General features: G+C 48.3%; 1 protein-coding gene across 4 annotated transcripts in view; it reads left to right on the top strand.

Annotated features, from left to right (window-relative positions):
• SYN1 (synapsin I) overlaps positions 1 to 18,566 on the top strand; it is a 294,399-nt gene that overhangs the window by 55,682 nt on the left and 220,151 nt on the right. For all 4 annotated transcript variants that reach the window (XM_077475536.1, XM_077475543.1, XM_077475561.1 and 1 more), the window contains exon 2: positions 10,718 to 10,775. In XM_077475536.1, coding sequence (XP_077331662.1) covers positions 10,718 to 10,775 — 58 coding nt within the window. The remainder of the gene's footprint in view (positions 1 to 10,717; positions 10,776 to 18,566) is intronic.

The following is an 18,566-nucleotide window of genomic DNA, read 5'->3' on the forward strand; positions in this document are numbered from 1 at the left end:
ACCGGTCGGAGACAACTTCCGCCAGTGAACATAACCGTATTCCCTCCAACGTTCAGGAATACCCAGAGGGGCCGATCGTTAGATGAGCCCCCCACACCCTCAGATCCCTTCTGAGTACCTGTCTACCGTCAGAAACCACCAGAAAACACACCGCCAACACAGGAAAACCTTCAGCTGCCGTGACAACCGACGAAACCTGCAAAAGAAGAAAAGACCAGCAACAAACGACACAACAAAACAAACACATAACATTAGGGCGGGAGGGCGGGAAAAACTGCCTCCTCTGTGTCACGCTGGGATCCGAATGATCCCCTAAAGCCACACCCCTCCCTTTTATATGACCCCTCCCCTACACTGAACTTGCTTCCTGCAAACCTTTTTCCTCAGCTCCACCCATAAAGCTTAACCCTCTGTGTCCCTCATCCACACTGTCATGTCCAGCACTCCTTATATCATTGCATTCTTAATCCGTGCTTCTCTTGACTAGTGTAGTCTGAATGTTCCCCTTATATTATTCCTTACCCATACCTTCCCCTATTAGAAACGAGACCACACCATAGGTTGGAGTAAACTGGCCACAACAGCCTTTATTAAACATAACTCAAAATTCACTCCAATAACTTGTAAATATGAAAATATATAAATATATATAAATCTATATAAATATGTAAATATAAATAACTTTATTAATATTAAACCACATTAAATAACATTAACTGCCCATTCTGGTGATCTCTGACGGTGACCCCACTTAAGCCAATACCAAATCACTGCCGTACACCTGACCAACTTCCCAAAGGCCTCCACCTGTGACCGGTCGGAGACAACTTCCGCCAGTGAACATAACCGTATTCCCTCCAACGTTCAGGAATACCCAGAGGGGCCGATCGTTAGATGAGCCCCCCACACCCTCAGATCCCTTCTGAGTACCTGTCTACCGTCAGAAACCACCAGAAAACACACCGCCACAGCCCGAAAGGGTGACCCCCTCAACCTTGAGGGCCACCCCACACCCTAAGAGCTTTTTTGTATACCCTCCTGCAGACCCAATGACCAAAGGTCAATACCCACTTCCGACCCCCATACTGGTTTTGTTGATGCTCACCATGGACCTAGCCCACCTCCACACCGATCTGCCCACAATGTCCGACCAAACCAAGATGGTACCCGGGAAGCGGACTCGTAAGCGCAAAACATCCACCCTAACATCAGCTAAGATGTCCCTTTCCTTCCGTATGCCCAGGTCGTTGCCCCCTGCGTAAATGACCAACACATCCGGGGGCCTGTCCCTCATTGCAAAGCGCTCAACTTCCTTCATCACACGCTCCCACCGCATGCCCGGGAATCCCAACCACAGCAACCTAGCCTCCCGCCCGGGAATTCCCAATGGCCTGCCTGCCGGCCGAGCATCACCTCACCCGGCCCCCCAGCACACGTCCGAGTGCCCTAGGATCCAAACGAGGCGTGAGGAACCTCCATCTGGAATGAAAAAACATAACACAGAACATATAACAACCAACCAACGTAATATACCATAACATCTGTAACTCCCAACCCCATACTGCAAAACACTCCCAGCCGCGCCCCAGCTCACCCCAGGATCAACTGCGGCCGGACATACGAACGGAACCTCTTAGATTCCCAACGTCCGATTCGGCGAACAATCGCCTCAGCCAGCCCCCATCGGGCAGCCTCAGTGGCCGCCCCAATACGGAAGGAGTGCGTCGAGTACTCCCGGTCGTCCAAACCCACAGTCCGCAGGCACCGTTGAAAACTGACACGAATTGCAACCTAGAGAGAAAAGAGCCCCCCTAATGCAGCAAGAAAGGCCCCCCCCCTCCAGCCGCACCGCCCGAAAGGCCCTTAACGCCTCCACAGGGCACACTGCCGAGCCCGGCAGGCAAACAGTATAATCACCACTCCCCTGCCCAGCTGGTCAGGCTTGGACCTCCGCCACCGTATACTCACCCGATCAGCAGCCACCTGTACATCCCGATCCAACAGCCCCTCAGCAACCCGTTGAGACCGACACACCAACTCCCCAGTCCCAAACGCCCCATAAAACGCCAACGAAAAAGCCGCTGTGAACAGGATGGCCTTGTAAGCGGAAGAACAAACTTCCACAAGCCGGGAACAAATCGCCACCAAGTTATCACACTCAACCAGCCTGCGCGCATCCCGACCTTTCCGTAGCCTCCTATACCCCTTCAAGGTTTGCCGCACCCAAAATCTGCATTCCCGTCCGGCTCTCCCCACAGCTTAAACAAAAATGACAACCCCGCCAATTTCCGAGCAATAGACGCAGGTGCCAATCCCATCTAAATGTTCCGTGCCACCCAATACAGCACCAACCAGCGCTGGTCGGACCCCCGACCAACCGCTCCAACCCAACCATTCTGACCACACCCTAGAATAGGCCGCCCACGTGGACTCACTCAAAGACCCCTGAATCCAACCTGCGGCGACTACAAGGGCATCCCCCACATCCACCCAGGGCAAGACGCCCTCGACTCCTCCGTTCTCGGCGCCAGATCCCGGAACTCGTCCCACTGAAAACGAGAGAGCGAGTTAGCCAAAGAATTCTCCACCCCAGGTATGTGCACTCCCGAAACGTAAACATTGAGCCGTAAGCACCGAAACACCAGCTGCCGTAGCAGTCAAATGGTTGAGGACCTGAACCACCCCCATGTCGTCTCAACTAATGCGCAACTTCATATTACGGAACTCCTCCCCCCACAGCTCCAATGCTAACACCACCGGGAATAGTTCGAGCAGAACCAGGTTGCCCAACAACCCCGCCACCTCTCAAGATCGCGGCCAAGGTTCAGCACTCCACCGTCCCCGAAAATACGCCCCATAACCCGCCGACCCAGTCGCGGCAGCGACCAATTCCACATCGAAATTGCTCACTGGCCCCGACATCCACATGTCCCGCCCGTTACAAGAGGCTAGGAATTCAAGCCACGCCCGCAAGTCTTCCCTGTGTTCCTTCCCGCAGACGCACAAAATGGTTAGGCACACTCACCCCGGCCGAGGCTGCCGACAGCCGTCTGCAGAACACCCGCCCCCATAGGGATGATCCGGCAAGCAAAATTTAGCTAGCCCAACAGAGACTTTCTACTATCCTTGCATCTCCGCCAATTCCATTTTCAGATCAAGTAATTTATTCTCGGGCAATCGACACTCCATTGCCCTCGAATCGATCACTATCCCCAAAAAACTCAAGTCCGTAACTGGTCCCTCTGTTTTATCCCCCGCCAACGGTACCCCGAACTTACCTGCAATGTGCTGCAACGTAGACAGAAAAAAATCGCACCCACACTGGATGCAGGCGGGGCCCACGCACAGAAAGTCGTCCAAATAGTGGATGACCGACTCCAGGCCCGAAACGTCACTCACCACCCACTCCAAAATGAGCTAAACGCCTCAAAGTAGGCGCAGAAAATGGAACAACCCATGGGCAGGCACTTACTCATATAGAACTGGCCCCGCCAATGGCACCCCACATCTGCCTTGGTCATAAGATCCCCGCATCCAGAAAGCCTGACCCACCTCACCGCCGCATCAAAAGACGTGTATGAGACCGTACACGCATCAGGGCCGATGAAGTCATTGACCGCCCCCCCCTTAGGAAAGGACAAGTGATGAATCAAGCGAAATTTCCCAGGCTCTGTCTCAGGAACTACACCCCGCGGGGACACCACCAGGTCGCCCCACGGTTGCACTTCGAAAGGCCCACCCATCCGGCCCAACGCCACTTCCTTGCCCAAGTTTTCGCCTACCACCCCCAGGGTGTACCAAAACCGATCGCAAGTTCCGGGCCACTGGCGGCACCTCCGCCAATGAACAAGGAATCCTGAAACCGTCCCGAAAACTCCAAAATCAACCCCAGCGCCGCCTCACCATCCGGATACTTACGTAGGAAAGGAAGCATCCTTTCCAGGGTTACCGGCGTCATCCCTTTCGTGAGCAACATCGCCGGAACGCTTTCCTTCCCTGAAACAGCGGGACAGTGCGAGGGCGCCGCCGCAGCCGGAGCACTCGTGCTTAAATCGGCACGCTCTCCCAAATTTACAAGCCCCCCGTTAAAGGGCCAGCACACACCCCACTTTTTCCCGGCCGGCAGCCCTGAGGACAACACACTCCCGCCCCCCCCTGAAGAAACGGAGCAGGAGTCCGAGCCGCAGACATAAGCCTCATCCAGAGGCTGATGTCCTTGTGGTCCCAGCGTAGTTCCGGCCGCACCGCTTACCGCTGCCTGGACTGTGCGTCATAACGCAGCCATGCCACCCCCCCATACACCCGATAAGCCTCTCCAATCGCGTCCATATAGCAGAACAACGCCGAGCAATGCTCGTGGTTCTTCTCCCCAATCACGCTAGCTAAGCCAGCGAACGCCCGAAGCCAATTGGAGAAAGTGCGCAGAATCAGCCGATACCTACGCTTCTCCTCGTCGTCCTTTTTGAACTGTCCGGCTCGACCCTATCCAAGTTGAACTTCTCAAGGGGGAGCAAAGAGAAAATCTCCACATACTCACCCATGCCAATATTCTCCCGCACCTCCTGCTTCAGGCACGCCCCCACCGGGCCCTCGAATCAACATATACTTCGCACCGGGCAGCATCCGCAATCCTGACCACATCGGTCCACGTCCCAGGTTCCGTGACCACTGGGGGGACCCCCGTGCCCCCAGGCCCCATGTCTACCACCCCCCCAGAAGCCGCAGCGGTCGGGGGGTCCACCACCGGCGTGGCCCCGGACCCCCCTCCCCCCGACCCTGGGCCCGCAGCCATCCAGGGACCCACTTGCGGCGCCCCCGAACCCCCGGAAAACTTACCCACCAGGGCCCGCAGCCCCTCCAAGAAGGTCCTGCAGCTGTCCGTGGGCCCCCCCAGGGCGACATGCCCCACCTCCGCCGACCGGCCCTCTGCCCCCATCCCCTTGCCGTTCTGGGACACCGGGTCCCCCAGCAAATCCCCCAAGGCTTCCGTCAAAACCAAAGGATCACGTGACTTACCTGGCCGCACCGGGGCCTTGCCGACAGTCATGGTTTCGTGCGCTGCATGTGAAAATTCCTCCTCCTGCGACAGCTCACCCTCGGACTTGTCCTCCGCGGTGCGCGCTGGGGGCGCCGCCATCCCCCTGGGCTAATCGCAGACCTCCTGGTCAGCGCGTTCAGGCGCATCCCGCAATGCCTGTGGCCCCCGACCACCCCTGGCATGCTGGTGTCCACGACCAGCCCTGCCAGGCACCTCGGTGGCTCTCTTCATCCCACCCGCCCCATCCCGGGAGCTGCGACCCCCCCCCCCCGTGCCAAACCCTGCCCCCCCACCGCGCGTGTCCCCATGCTGGAACCCCCAGTCCGAGGATCCCCCCCTTCCGCCGCACCCCCAAGGCGGCTGGACCCAGAGCCCCCCGCCCGTTCCCCCCCCCGTTCCCGGGTGCCGGCCCGACCCGGAGCCGGCGCCATTTTGCCGCGAGGCCCCGCCCCCCCCCCGGTCGGCGGCGCAACGACCACCCGGACCAGGGAGAGCCAGGCACCTTCCTCTTGGCCGGGGGGACCGAGCGGTCGGCCCCCGGGCTCCGACAGTCACGAGGTGGACGAGGTGTAGGCCCCGGGGAAAAAACGCGCCGGAGGCCGAGACCTCCGCGCACGCAGCGGCGCCTCACCTGCATCACCGACATCCTCCGCGGCGTCCTCCAGGTCCCCGCTCGGTCCCGCAGCCACTCCGCTCCGCGCGCCTCCGCCGCCCATCTCAGCCACTTGAAAATCCCATCCAGGTCGGCCATTACAGAGGAGCAGAGAAAAACTGCCTCCTCTGTGTCACGCTGGGATCCGAATGATCCCCTAAAGCCACACCCCTCCCTTTTATATGACCCCTCCCCTACACTGAACTTGCTTCCTGCAAACCTTTTTCCTCAGCTCCACCCATAAAGCTTAACCCTCTGTGTCCCTCATCCACACTGTCATGTCCAGCACTCCTTATATCATTGCATTCTTAATCCGTGCTTCTCTGTCAAGTTCCTCCATCCCAAACTCACTCACCCATGTCTTCATGGACCTTGCTTTGTTCACTGGTATGCAGTCATGTTGAAACTGCAAGCCAAGCCTTCTTGTCCACATCAGTTCCTGACCTCACAAATGCACTTCTGGAAGAATGGTCAAACATTCCCATAGACACACTCCTAAACCTTGCGGACAGCCTTCCCAGAGCAGATGAAGCTGTTATAGCTGCAAAGGGTGGGCCAACTCAATATTGAACCCAATGTATGGTATCAGCCTCCTGTAGGCTGGGAGAGAGGAGGTCAGCAAAAAAAAGAGAAAATAGTTGTAAGCAAAATATGAAGAACAATTACAAATAAGTCATAAATACATCTTGGAAAATAAAGTTAGTGAAATAAGGATGCTAGACTTTCCACCTCTGCCAGCCTTGAGAATAACAACAATTGATCATTTACCAATAACAGCACTTAGCTCCCCCAGCACCTGTGGGTGGATGTTATCAGTAAAGATACTATATTAATGTTTAAATGGCTTATTCTCATGTTCACTTCTTGGCAGACATGGCAGGCACGATGTATTACTTCTTCCCTATTAGAAGAGACTTTTCATGACACATGTTTTTATTACAGTTTATTGATTAGCGCTAAGCCAGTAGATAATTACAGAAAAGGCCTGTGTATACTCTTATCTGCACAGTGTCCATCAATTACTGAGCCAACAATGCTTCCAGAGGACCTAATGAAATTCCACTGTAAATCCTTGGACAACTCAGGCTATAATTCACAGCCTCTGAGTCACTGATCTGATTACAATTTGGAGTTTTCATACAAGAAGCTCGGCATATGGGCTGCAGATAGGACAGCTGGTTTACATAACCCTACAGTTACAGGCACAAAATTCTCTTGTTAGGTTCTTAAAGAGCATCTCCGCTTAGACCAGAAATTAAACGAGAACAGAAACTTGACCAAAATGTGCATTCTAGTATTGTAGAGCTGAAAGCCCAACTGAAAGCTTAAAGCGGGAGTCCGCCGGGAGTCCGCCGTTTTTTTTTTAAAAAAGCCAGCAGCTACAAATACTGCAGCTGCTGACTTTTAAAATAGTGACACTTACCCACCCAGCGTGCTCGCGATGTCGGCACCCGAAGCCGATCTCTCGATCGTCTCTCGGGTGCTGCCGCCGCCATCTTGGGTATGGGAATCAGGAAGTGGAGCCTTTCGGCTTCATTTCCCGGTTCCCTACTGCGCATGCGCGAGTCGCGCTGCGCAATAAGGATGGTCCCCGCTGTCTCTGGGATCCGTGTGTTTCCCAGCAGGCAGCGGGGGACTTTCGGAAAGGGGCGTAGATTCTGCGGAAAGGGGCGTACCTTCTGCAGAATCTACGCCGGAAGTGGGTGCAGATACCTGTACTGTACAGGTACCTGCACCCCCTCCCCCCTGAAAGGTGCCAATTGTGGCGCCGGAGGGGGGGAGGATTCCAATGAGCGGAAGGGTGGACCACCGCTTTAAGTGTAGTCAAAATAAAAATAAAACAAAGATCAGCACAAGGGACACAGCTTACAGTCAGTAGGATGTGTCCCTTGTGCTGATTCCTCTTCTGTTAGGTGAAATATACCAGTGCAGAAGGGGTTAAAAGCACGGCGGAAGCTGTCACAGGCTCTCACCAAGAGTGCCAGACTACACCCACCCGTTCTGACCAGCATTACAGCTTCTATGAATAAAAAAATGATCTATCAATGGACGCCCATAAATCTCTTTTCTTCCATAGAAGTTGTAGTGTTAGCTTTGATTCCCAAATCCCACTACAAATCAAAGGGAAAGCGAAGATTCGCAATCCAAGGACCACGGCTATGGAACGCTCTACCGACTTACATCCGCATGGAAGAAAACCATCAGGCCTTCAGGAAAAAACGCAAGACCTACCTCTTCTAAGAAGCTGGACAACACAAGACGAATCCAGCGCCTTGAGGCGATTCAGTTTGCATTGCAGCGCTATACCAATCATTCATTCATTCATTCATTCTATGAAAGGAGGAGCTGGGCAGAAAGCTGATGAGAGCCTCTGACAGCTCCTACAATTTTATTAACCTCCACTGCACCAGAAGATTACTGGAGTGGGCATTGATGGGGAAGGATTTCACTCAACAGAAGGGGCATCGGCACAAGGGGCACACCCTGCTGACTGTACGTTATATCCCTAGTGCTGATTTTGTTGGGTTTTCTTTCGACTGCACTTAACCTCTCAGTTAAAAGTGGAACTTTTTTTTGCAAACACCAAAAATAAATCAAGTTACCTTTAATGATTAGTATGCTAGGTTCAGATAAATGTTCCTTAAAGAGGAACTGCAGTCTGCTCACATAATTTGTAATAAAAAATTTTTTGCCATTCTGGAAAGATGAAAAAATTAGGGAAGTTCTACTTTAAAAATGTCAGTTTCATTCATACCAGTTACTACACGGCTCTTCATCTGTACAGTGCAGGGATCATGTTGTAGACATGTGCAGCTTGTTTCGTTCCGAATTAATATTCAAATTTTTTGTTATTCAGAGATTCGGATATATCCAAATACCCAAATTACAATATAAACAAATTTTACCGAATGTTTCGAATAACGTAACGAAATTTGTCGGAATTTCAGAAATACGGACTGAAATTCGAATCGAATTTTACATTGAAATGCAGTCGAATTCTAACTACAGATACTGCTGAAATCAAAGACCATGTGTGTTATTAGAATACCATTTGTAAATAATGCTGATTTTGTCAAGCTAAAGGTAATTTAACCACTTCAGCCATGGAAGATTTGGCTGCTCAGTGACCAGGCCATTTTTTTTTTTTTAATACGCCACTGCGTCGCTTTAACTGACAATTGCACGGACGTACGATGCTGTACCCAAACAAAATGGACGTTCTTTTTTTTCCACAAATAGAGCTTTCTTTTGGTGGCATTTGATCATCTCTGCGCTTTTTTTTTTTTGCGCTATAAACAAAAGAGTGACAATTTTGAAGAAAAAACAATACTTTGTACTTTTTGCTATAATAAATATCGCCAATTTTTTTTAAAAAAAAGCTATTTTTTTTTCTCAGTTTAGGCCAATATGTATTCTTCTACATATTTTTGGTAATATAAATTAGCATATGTTGATTAGTTTGCGTGCGTTATAGCGTCTACAAAATAGGGGATAGATTTATGGCATTATTATTATTATTATTATTATTACCAGTAATATGTGGCAGTATGGCGGCAATCTGCGACATTATAGCGGACAGATTGGACTCTTTTGACACATTTTTGGGACCATTGACAATTATACAGTGATCAGTGTTATAAAAATGCACTGATTACTGTGTAAATGTCACTGGCAGAGAAGGGGTTAACACTAGGGGGCGATCAAGGGGTTAACTGTGTTCCCTTGTGTGTTCTAACTGTAGGGGAATGGGATTGACTAGAGGAGATGAAAGATCATTGTTCCTAGCTAGTAGGAACACACGATCTGTCTCTTCTCTCCTCACAGAACAGGGATTTGTGTGTTTACACCCACATGTCCCTATTCTGGCTCACATGCCCGCGATCGCGCTCCGGCACCCCAGCAGTGCAGCCAGCGTGCGTGCACACTCACCTGCTAACCCCCCTTAAAGGGACTGACGTACAGCTACGACGGTTCTCTGGAACGTGCCGACCTGCCGCAATATAATGACAGCGGCTGGTCGGAAAGTGGTTAAAGAGTCATTGTAATCATTTGATGAAGATTTTCCTTTTGTTTGTTCACTTTGCTGCATTCAAATCGAAAAGAATATAACATTTTCGTTTTACCGGATTCGAAAATGTATCCACTGGAAAATTTTGAATCAAAAAAAAAAAAAAATTGGTACGTTTTGAAGAAAATTCTAAAAGTTCTTATATGAATTCTGAATACAAATTCGGGATACAAGTTGAACCAAACGAAATAACTAGATTAACGAATCAAAACTAAACACATTTTTTCGTCATGCACATGCCTATCATGTTGTTTACTCTTGTAGTCTTTTCACGGGATATGTGGTGCTCTATGAAATGGACAAGGGGAGAGGAGGGTAAATCTACCCTTGTCTATTCACAAAACACCTTACATTCTTTAAAATGAAACAAGGCTTTTGTGAATAGATAAGGATAGAGTAAACAAACAAACACCCTGCACCCTGCTATAGCTGGCACTGTGCTGCGCCAAGTGTCTTCCCTTCGCTTCCCTTCGCCCTTCGCTCAGCATGCCTCACCATTCACAGAATGCTTTTGTAGTTTTTTTCTAAGGAATGCAGGGCGTTCCCTGATTGGATGAAGTGGAGATCAGCTCTCCACCTTGTCCAATCAGAGAACACCTTGTATTAATTTATTAATTGACAAAAAATACAAGCGTTCTGTGAATGGTGGCAGTGCCAAGCGAGTGACCCCCTGTGGTTACTGCACTAAAAGGGAAGCTGTTAGTGTAGGACTTGGAAGATCACTTCTATTACTTCTATTACTTTAGCAGCACTGACTAGAACAGTCATTTGCAGCTTCGTAGTCTCTACCTCTGTAATTACATGCTTGCTTTCAAACGTCTGTGTGACAGGTGATGCTGTAATGAAAGCACAAATCCAGTCACTATTACAAACATTAGCTTTTTCATTTATAACTGTATCTCAGTGTTCATGATATCCCCATTAAACATGCATAATGCTTTTTTTTTTTCAATCACAGGGTGAAGGTTTTCAAAGGGAAGAAAATTGGCGGAGAGTTTGACATCAAAGTGGAACAAGTGAGTAATTAAAGGCAAATTCTGTTATCTTTTTATCCATTTAATACATCAGGGGCTTTCTCTCCACAATTTGCTTTCTTTGCTTTTTTTTTTTTTTTTTTTTTATGCTCCGCATATGAAAAAGCTATAACTGTTAGATGGTTGAAACATAAGATGTAATGCCCTAAAAAACAACACTTTAATGTAATTGTAACGGATATTTTTAAAGAGGAAGTAAACCCTGATGGGTTTTACTTCCTCTTTTGCTCCCTGCAAAGCCTGCAAATTAAAACCATAAATGGGCTACTATGCATCACATACTAGCCCATTTTGTGACATTTACCTGCAAACGAATCCATCGTTGTCCCCTGTGCAGGCTGTGTTCGTCTTTGCCCTTTTCCTTCTGGGGGCCATGGACTCCGGGTCTGTGACTGACCAGAGTGCGTGATGTCAGTAACAGCACACGCTGGAGAAGAAACGGCACGGAGGTCCGCTTCTTCACAGCGCATGCGCCGATTACTTCATCGGCACACTACAAGTAAAATAACTCCTAAACTAAACGGCCCACGTTTAAGAGATATTTCTACTACCTAGTTAAAAGTCAGGAAGGAGGGTTTACAACCACATTACGAGACTCCTGGATGTGCATCTTAAGGCTGCAGTCACACCTGAGCGTTTTCAGCTCATAAAACTCTTGTAAAAATGGCCGAAAAAATGCCCAACAAGCAAAGTCCAATTCATTTCAATGGCACCTGTTCACATCTGAGCGTTTTGTCACATGAAGCCAAACGCCCGAAAAACGCCTTAGAGGGGTTGTAAACCTTTGTGTTTTTTCACCCTAATGCATCCTATGAACAGCTGGCAGTAACCGGTCCCCCAGCAACTCCCCCACCCCCGTTTTACTTACCTGAGCCCTGGAATTTCTCATGGCGGAGACACGCTCTTCCCCTGCCTGGGAGTTCTCGGTTCTTGATTGGATAGATTGATAGCGCAGCCATTGGCTCCCGCTGCTGTCAATCAAATCCAATAACATGGGCATCTGGGGGCGGGGCAGAGTCCTACATTCAGAGTCGCAAAAAGATGGACTCGGGAGCACGCCCGCAAGGTAAACCCAAGGTAAAGCTTTACAATCACTTTAAGCTCAAAAAAGAACATGAGATTCTTTGGGGCAGATTACAGGCATTTTTCTGCTTTTTACATTGGTGACCTGTAAAAATCAATTACCGTATTTATCGGCGTATAAAATCAGGCGGAAATCGTGGGTGCGTGTTATACGATTGTGAGCCTCTTGGGGGCTTTCGGACACTTTCGGGAGCTCTCGGCTGCTTTCGGCCGTTCTCACAGTCCCGTGTGAGCTGCCGAGTGCGGCCGAGAACTACTGAGCACCGCCGAGATACACAAAACATCCGGCTCTGTATCTCGGCAGTGCCATTTTTAAACGGCAAGGCTGAAAAAGACACTGACAAGGCTGTAAATGACACTGACAAGGCTGCATGACAAGTCTGCAAATGACACTGACAAGGGTGCAATGATGAACAAGGCTGCAGATGGACACTGATAAGGCTGCATTGATGGGCATTTAAATGTAAGTTTTTTCCTTAAAATTCCTGCCTAAACCCTGCTGACAGCTGAGGACTCAGTTGCTAGGGACGCAGCGGCCTGCTTCTCGGCCCCCTGCTTAGCAACTAGCTTTGTACCATGTGTTTTACTGTGCATTGAAAGAGGAAAAAAAAACCCTGTAAAATGCATTAAAACTGCATGCAGAAACGCTGGTTTAAAAAACGCAAAATGCAATGAAAAACGTGCCTGAAAAACGCATCGAACACAGCTGCATAGGTGTGAACCTAGACTTAGAGCCGGTTCACACAGGGGCAACACGACTTTCAACACACTTTTGGAGACAACTTGGACACGCCCAAAAAAAAAAAAAAAACACAACACACAAGGGTTAAAATAGTTTATTGCACAGCTCCGCCGGGTCTTCTTCCATCTTCAGGGGTCTTCTCGCCGGACTCCTCCGCTATCTTCTGCTAGCACTTTTACTAGCGACGAGGCAACATCTCCAGAAGAGAAGAACAGAAGACAGCGGCAGCAGCGACAGAAGACCGGGCCACCGCTTGTAAAAGAGCTAGAAGGTGCGGTGGCCAGCAAGAAGAAAAGAAGAGGGGGACAAGACCCCCGAAGTCGGAAGAAGAGGGCAGCGGCGAAGAAGAAAGCCGGGCTCCTCCGCTAGTAAAAGAGCTAGCAGAAGATAGCGGAGGAGTCCGGCAAGAAGACCCCCGAAGACGGAAGAAGACCCCCGAGCTGTGCAATAAACGATTTTAACCCTTGTGTGTTGTGGTTTTTCTTTAACATTTTTTTCACAGGTGAATGGGTAGGGGTACATTGTACCTCATACTCATTCACATAGGGTGGGGGGCCGGGATCCGGGGGCCCCCTTATTAAAGGGGGCTCACGGATTCCGATAAGCCCCCCGCCCGCAGACCCCGACAACCAACGGCCAGGGTTGTCGAGAAGAGGCCCTTGTCCTCATCAACATAGGGACAAGGTGCTTTGGGGTGGGGCGGCCCCCCCTTCCCCAGGGCACCCCCCCATGTTGAGGGCACGTGGCCTGGTACGACTCGGGGGGGGGGGGCGTTCGCTCGTCCCCACCCCCTTTCCTGGCCGCCTGGGTAGCGTGCTCAGACAAGGGTCTGGTATGGATCTGAGGGGGACCCCCACGCCGTTTTTTCGGCGTAGGGGGTTCCCCTTAAAATCCATACCAGACCTAAGGGCCTGTTATGCTCTCGGAGAGGGAACCCACGCCAAATTTTTTAAATACATTTGGTGTGGAGTTCCCTTTTGAGAGTTGATAATTCTGTGAGAGTCGCCTCCGTATAGATGGAGATCCGACATGGAGGCGACTTCCATTTTAACCAATGGGTACCAGTCGCCTACAAGTCCGATAGAAGTAGTACAGGAACCTTTTCTGAAGTCAGAGCGACTTCAGTAGTGTGCATTAAGACGGCTCTCATTCACTTACATTGATGTTTACATGTAGCGCGACTTAAGGTGACTAGGGGCGACCTGAAGTCGGATCTGAGTCGCCCCTGTGTGAACCGGCTCTTAGGGTGGATCAATTTTCAGAGGATAATTGACAGGTGGCTGTGATGTGCTATGTCGCCTTCTCACTGCCTGTTTTAACCCCTAAAAGCCCACATCATCAAGCAAGTCCGCATTACATGACTCCAGATCAACCTTTGCAAACATTCTGTAAGTCTGTTGCAAGTTCTGGTTCAGTTATGTTGTGCAATAGTCATCCCACCATAGGGGTCACTGACTTGCAGAGCTCTTGCTTTAGACTCACCACTGCAACTTTGCTCTTGCTAGAGACTTGCCACGCAAATTTGCTACAATTTGGAAAAGTGTGAACTAGAACTTGAGCTTCAAGTGCTCTGCAAGTGTACAACTTGCCAGTGAAAATGTGCAGAAAGTAAATATAACTTACAGTTTAACACTGCCACAAATTTGTGGAAAGTTATACTTGCTATCTGGATATTCACTCAAATGGGCAGTACTGTGTGCCGAATGTGAAAGTGTAGAACTCTTGCTGTGCTACAAAGCAAAGCATCGTGCAGCAAATATAGAACTACACCTAGCTGCCTTTGTTTTTACCACCCCCACTTGTACTTGTTTTATCGCCTTACCGCCCCCAACTGCAAGGTTAAATTTAGGCCAGCCATACACGATTCAAATCTCGGCTGGTTCAGCAGGAACTGGCTGAGATTCAAACCAAAACATTAATTGGCAGACTGAATTTACCAAGCTGATCGTTCGATCAACTTGGGTACAGCCAGCCTGCTGGATTCACTTGCGATTATCGCAAGAGGCTGCGATAGCCCCTAGCGATAATCACTGTCTTCTCCCCACTGGGAAAAGAGAATGTCTCGGCAGGAGGGATTTCCCTGTCAACACTGTCTGTGTTGATGGTGAAATTGTACGAAATGTGCACTGTCTATGGCCGGCCTTAGCCCTTGTACACACGGTCGGAGATTTCGACAACCAAATCCGACGGATTTTGTCCGTCGGATTTTGTCCGTCTGATCTTGTCCATCGGATCTTGTCCGAAACTGTTGCATACACACGATCGGACAAAGTTGTCGAAAAATCCGATCTTTCAGAACGTGATAACGTAATTTTGTTACGATGGGACTACATTCAGGCTAGTAGCCAATAGCTTTGATGTAGGAATTTGATCTGAGCATGCGTGGCACTTTGTCCGATCAAAATTCTCTACACATGATCGGAGTATGTCCTATCGGACCAGTTTGTCGGAAAATATTTCCAACAAGTTGGAAAATTGGGTCCGACGGATATTCCGACGGAATCAGTCCGATGCATACCACACACAGTCGGATTATCCGACAACACGGTCCGATAGGACACATTCCGACGGATTCTCCGACCGTGTGTACAAGGGCTTAGACTTTCTCTGTCACTTAAAGTGTAACTCTGGATATTTACCTCCTCTCTAATAATCCAAAGTCTACGAACCTGCGAAGGGTCCCTTGCCAGCACCAGCATCTTTCCCCTGGGCTCTTTGTAGGTGCAGACATCTTCATTGGCCAGCGCAGGAAGATGTAACGTCTGCATATGTGCAGCAGTAAGTTATCCTGTCGTTATCCAGTAAGTTATCCTAAGTTGCATGTCTGCAATAACTAGCCTGCCTGCAAGTTTTTTGTTTTTAAATGTCTGTTTTTTTTTTTTAAATCCAGTGTCCATAAAAGATTTCCCTGCAAGAAACACAGTAAATTCCTCTCCCACAGTTCATGCCACCGTACTGAAGAAAAAGCAGCTAAAGTCTCTTAAGAAACTGACATTTCTGGGAATATCATACTTCTGGTCCCCCCCCCTCCCTCCCTAAGTCACTATTGTGTATGTCTTTAAAAATAATGAAATATGTTTTTACATAAAACTACATATACTGTAGTTACATACAGTAGTTACATTGTTACATAGTAGGTGAGGTTGAAAAAGACACAATTCCATCAAGTCCAACCCATGTGTGTGTGATTATACGTCAGTATTACATTGTATATCCCTGTATGTTTTGGTTGTTCAGGTGCTTATCTAATAGTTTTTTGAAACTATTGATGCCCCCCGCTGAGACCACCGCCTGTGGAAGGGAATTCCACATCCTGGCCGCTCTTACAGTAAAGAACCCTCTACATTAAACCTCTTGTTCTAATTTTAATAAGTGGCCACGAGCCTTGTTAAACTCCCTTTCGCCAATTTTTTTTATCCCTATTGTGAGGTCACCAGTACGGTATTTGTAAATTTAAATCATATCCCCTCTCAAGCATCTCTTCTCCAGAGAGAATAAGTTCAGTGCTCGCAACCTTTCCTCATAACCAATATCCTCTAGACCCTTTCTAGCTTTGTTGCCCTTCTTTGTACTCGCTCCATTTCCAGTACATCCTTCCTGAGGACTGGTGCCCAAAACTGGACAGCATAATCTAGGTGCAGCTGGACCAGAGTCTGGTAGAGCGGGACAGTTATTGTTTTATCTCTGGAGTTGATCCCCTTTTTAATGCATGCCAATATTCTGTTTGCTTTGTTAGCAGCAGCTTGAGCCTATCATCTACTAGGACCCCAGTGTCCTTTTCCAACCTAGATTCCCCTAGAGGTTCTGCCCCTAGTGTATAGATTGCATTCATATTTTTGCCACCCAAATGCATCTTTTTACATTTTTCTGCATGAAACCTCATTTGCCATGTAGTTGCCCAGCCCATTAATTTGTTCAGATCTTTTTGCAAGGTTTCCACATCCTGCAGAGAAGTTATCGCCCTGCTTCGCTTAATATCATCCGCAAATACAGAGATTGAACTGTTTACCCCATTGACCATTCCGAGTACTCCCCATTTATCACCCATCCTCTGAACTCGCCCTTGCAGACAGTTTTCAATCCATGTACTCACCCTATGGTCCATGCCAGCGGACCTTATTTTGTATAGTAAACATTTATGCGGAACTGTGTCAAATGCTTTTGCAAAATCCAGATACACCACGTCTACGGGTCTTCCTTTATCTAGATGGCAACTCAGCTCCTCATAGAAGGTTAATAGATTGGTCTGGCAAGAATGATTCTTCATGAATACATGCTGATTACTGCTAATGATACCGTTCTCATTACTAAAATCTTGTCTATAGTCCCTTATCATCCCCTCCCAAGAGCTTGCACACTATTGATGTTAGGCTAACTGGTCTGTAATTCCCAGGGATGTGTTTTGGGCCCTTTTTAAATATTGGTGCTACATTGGCTTTTCTCCAACAAAATAACAAAGTTTCCAAATGTAAATCTGTCCTGAGAACAGCATTGTCTCACCCCCTGTATAACAGCACTTGGACAGCTGATAGATGAGTCATTTCGATGAGCAGCACTTAGGCAGCCCATAGATGAGTCAGTCAGTGTGTTGAACAATAAAAAATAAAAAAAAGACTCGATTCCCTTATCTGCACACTGGATGTGGATGGGGGAATGCTTCCTGCTGAGCTATTGTATTCTGACAGTGGGGAGACTTCCCTGCCATTAGAATATACTGATCAGCGATGTTGGCTGTAGCTGGGGACATTGATGGACCGGAGAAAGTCTGACAGGGTGGTTGTACAGAAGTAAATCAGTAGACTAACTTCTGTACAATCTATCGAGGCTTTTTAGTTCTCATTATTCCCGAGAAACACTGCGTGGGAAGCCCAGGATCCTGTCACCATTATAGAACCCAGGGGTGGTTCACAAGCGTGTATTGACTGAGCGTAATTGCCAAGTCGCACCCTCCAAGGTGAGAATTTAATACCTAGGGGGTCACTGGAATAAGAGCACAAATGCATGATCTACAACACCTGTCAATCATTTCTAGACGTATGGATTTATAAGCATGTCAGTAGTGCTATTACTGGATACCACGCATATGCACTTTTTTTGAACAGGACAGTCACAGCATTGTTTATAAAAAGACTTGTTTTTTGCACAATATCACTTTTTGCTTTTTAAAGTGGGACTAGTGTTGTTCCCTATATACCACCGAACACTTATATCTATGTTACAAAGCACTTGGATGCACATGAGCACTTTATTATTAATGTTTTAATTGACATATTTATTGTTTTATTTTTGTCATATCACATATGTCACTTACGTGACATTAACACTAGATGTGTTTGTTTTAATTTTCACCACGCATTTATTGTGTAATATTCTAAAGCGCGGTGTATAATTTACCATTTCTGTACAACCTCCCTGCCTGTAAATGGATCAAAATTCAGTTGGTCCCTATTTTTTCAAATTTCCATGTATAGCCAGCTTTAGACTGGTAAAGAAAGGGGCAGTACTAGAAGACAAGCAGGCTGTTCTACATGCACATATACTGATAGGCAGCATGGCTGAGAAGAGTTGATATCCCTTTGATACCAGAGGACCCGTCACCCATGCCTGGTACCACTTCTCGCTGTCTAGCTGCTAGTTAACCCTTCATGGTGGCCATTCATTCTTATGCTTCACCCTATGTGTGCTTTACAGGCCCTGTTCTTCTAATACGCCATGTAGCTTCATGCACCTCTTTGAATAATGTTAGATCAGGCTTAAAACAGGTGATAAACTGTATTGGACCTATTCAGCAATACAGTCCAACAATGCAAAATCACAGTTTCTCCCTAACTAACTAGTATCCAGGCTACCCAATGCATACCTTCCCAAAGGTGGGAGTCCATAAGTGGTAGAGTCCTGGTTAGGCAGTTCCCATTAGTGTGCTCTAGTGTAGTTGGAGATTACATATT

This window comes from Lithobates pipiens, unplaced genomic scaffold (assembly GCF_037356315.1).
Source record: "Lithobates pipiens isolate NorthernLeopardFrog02 unplaced genomic scaffold, aLitPip1_a1.2 Scaffold_1, whole genome shotgun sequence".
Classification (NCBI taxonomy): Eukaryota; Metazoa; Chordata; class Amphibia; order Anura; family Ranidae; genus Lithobates; species Lithobates pipiens.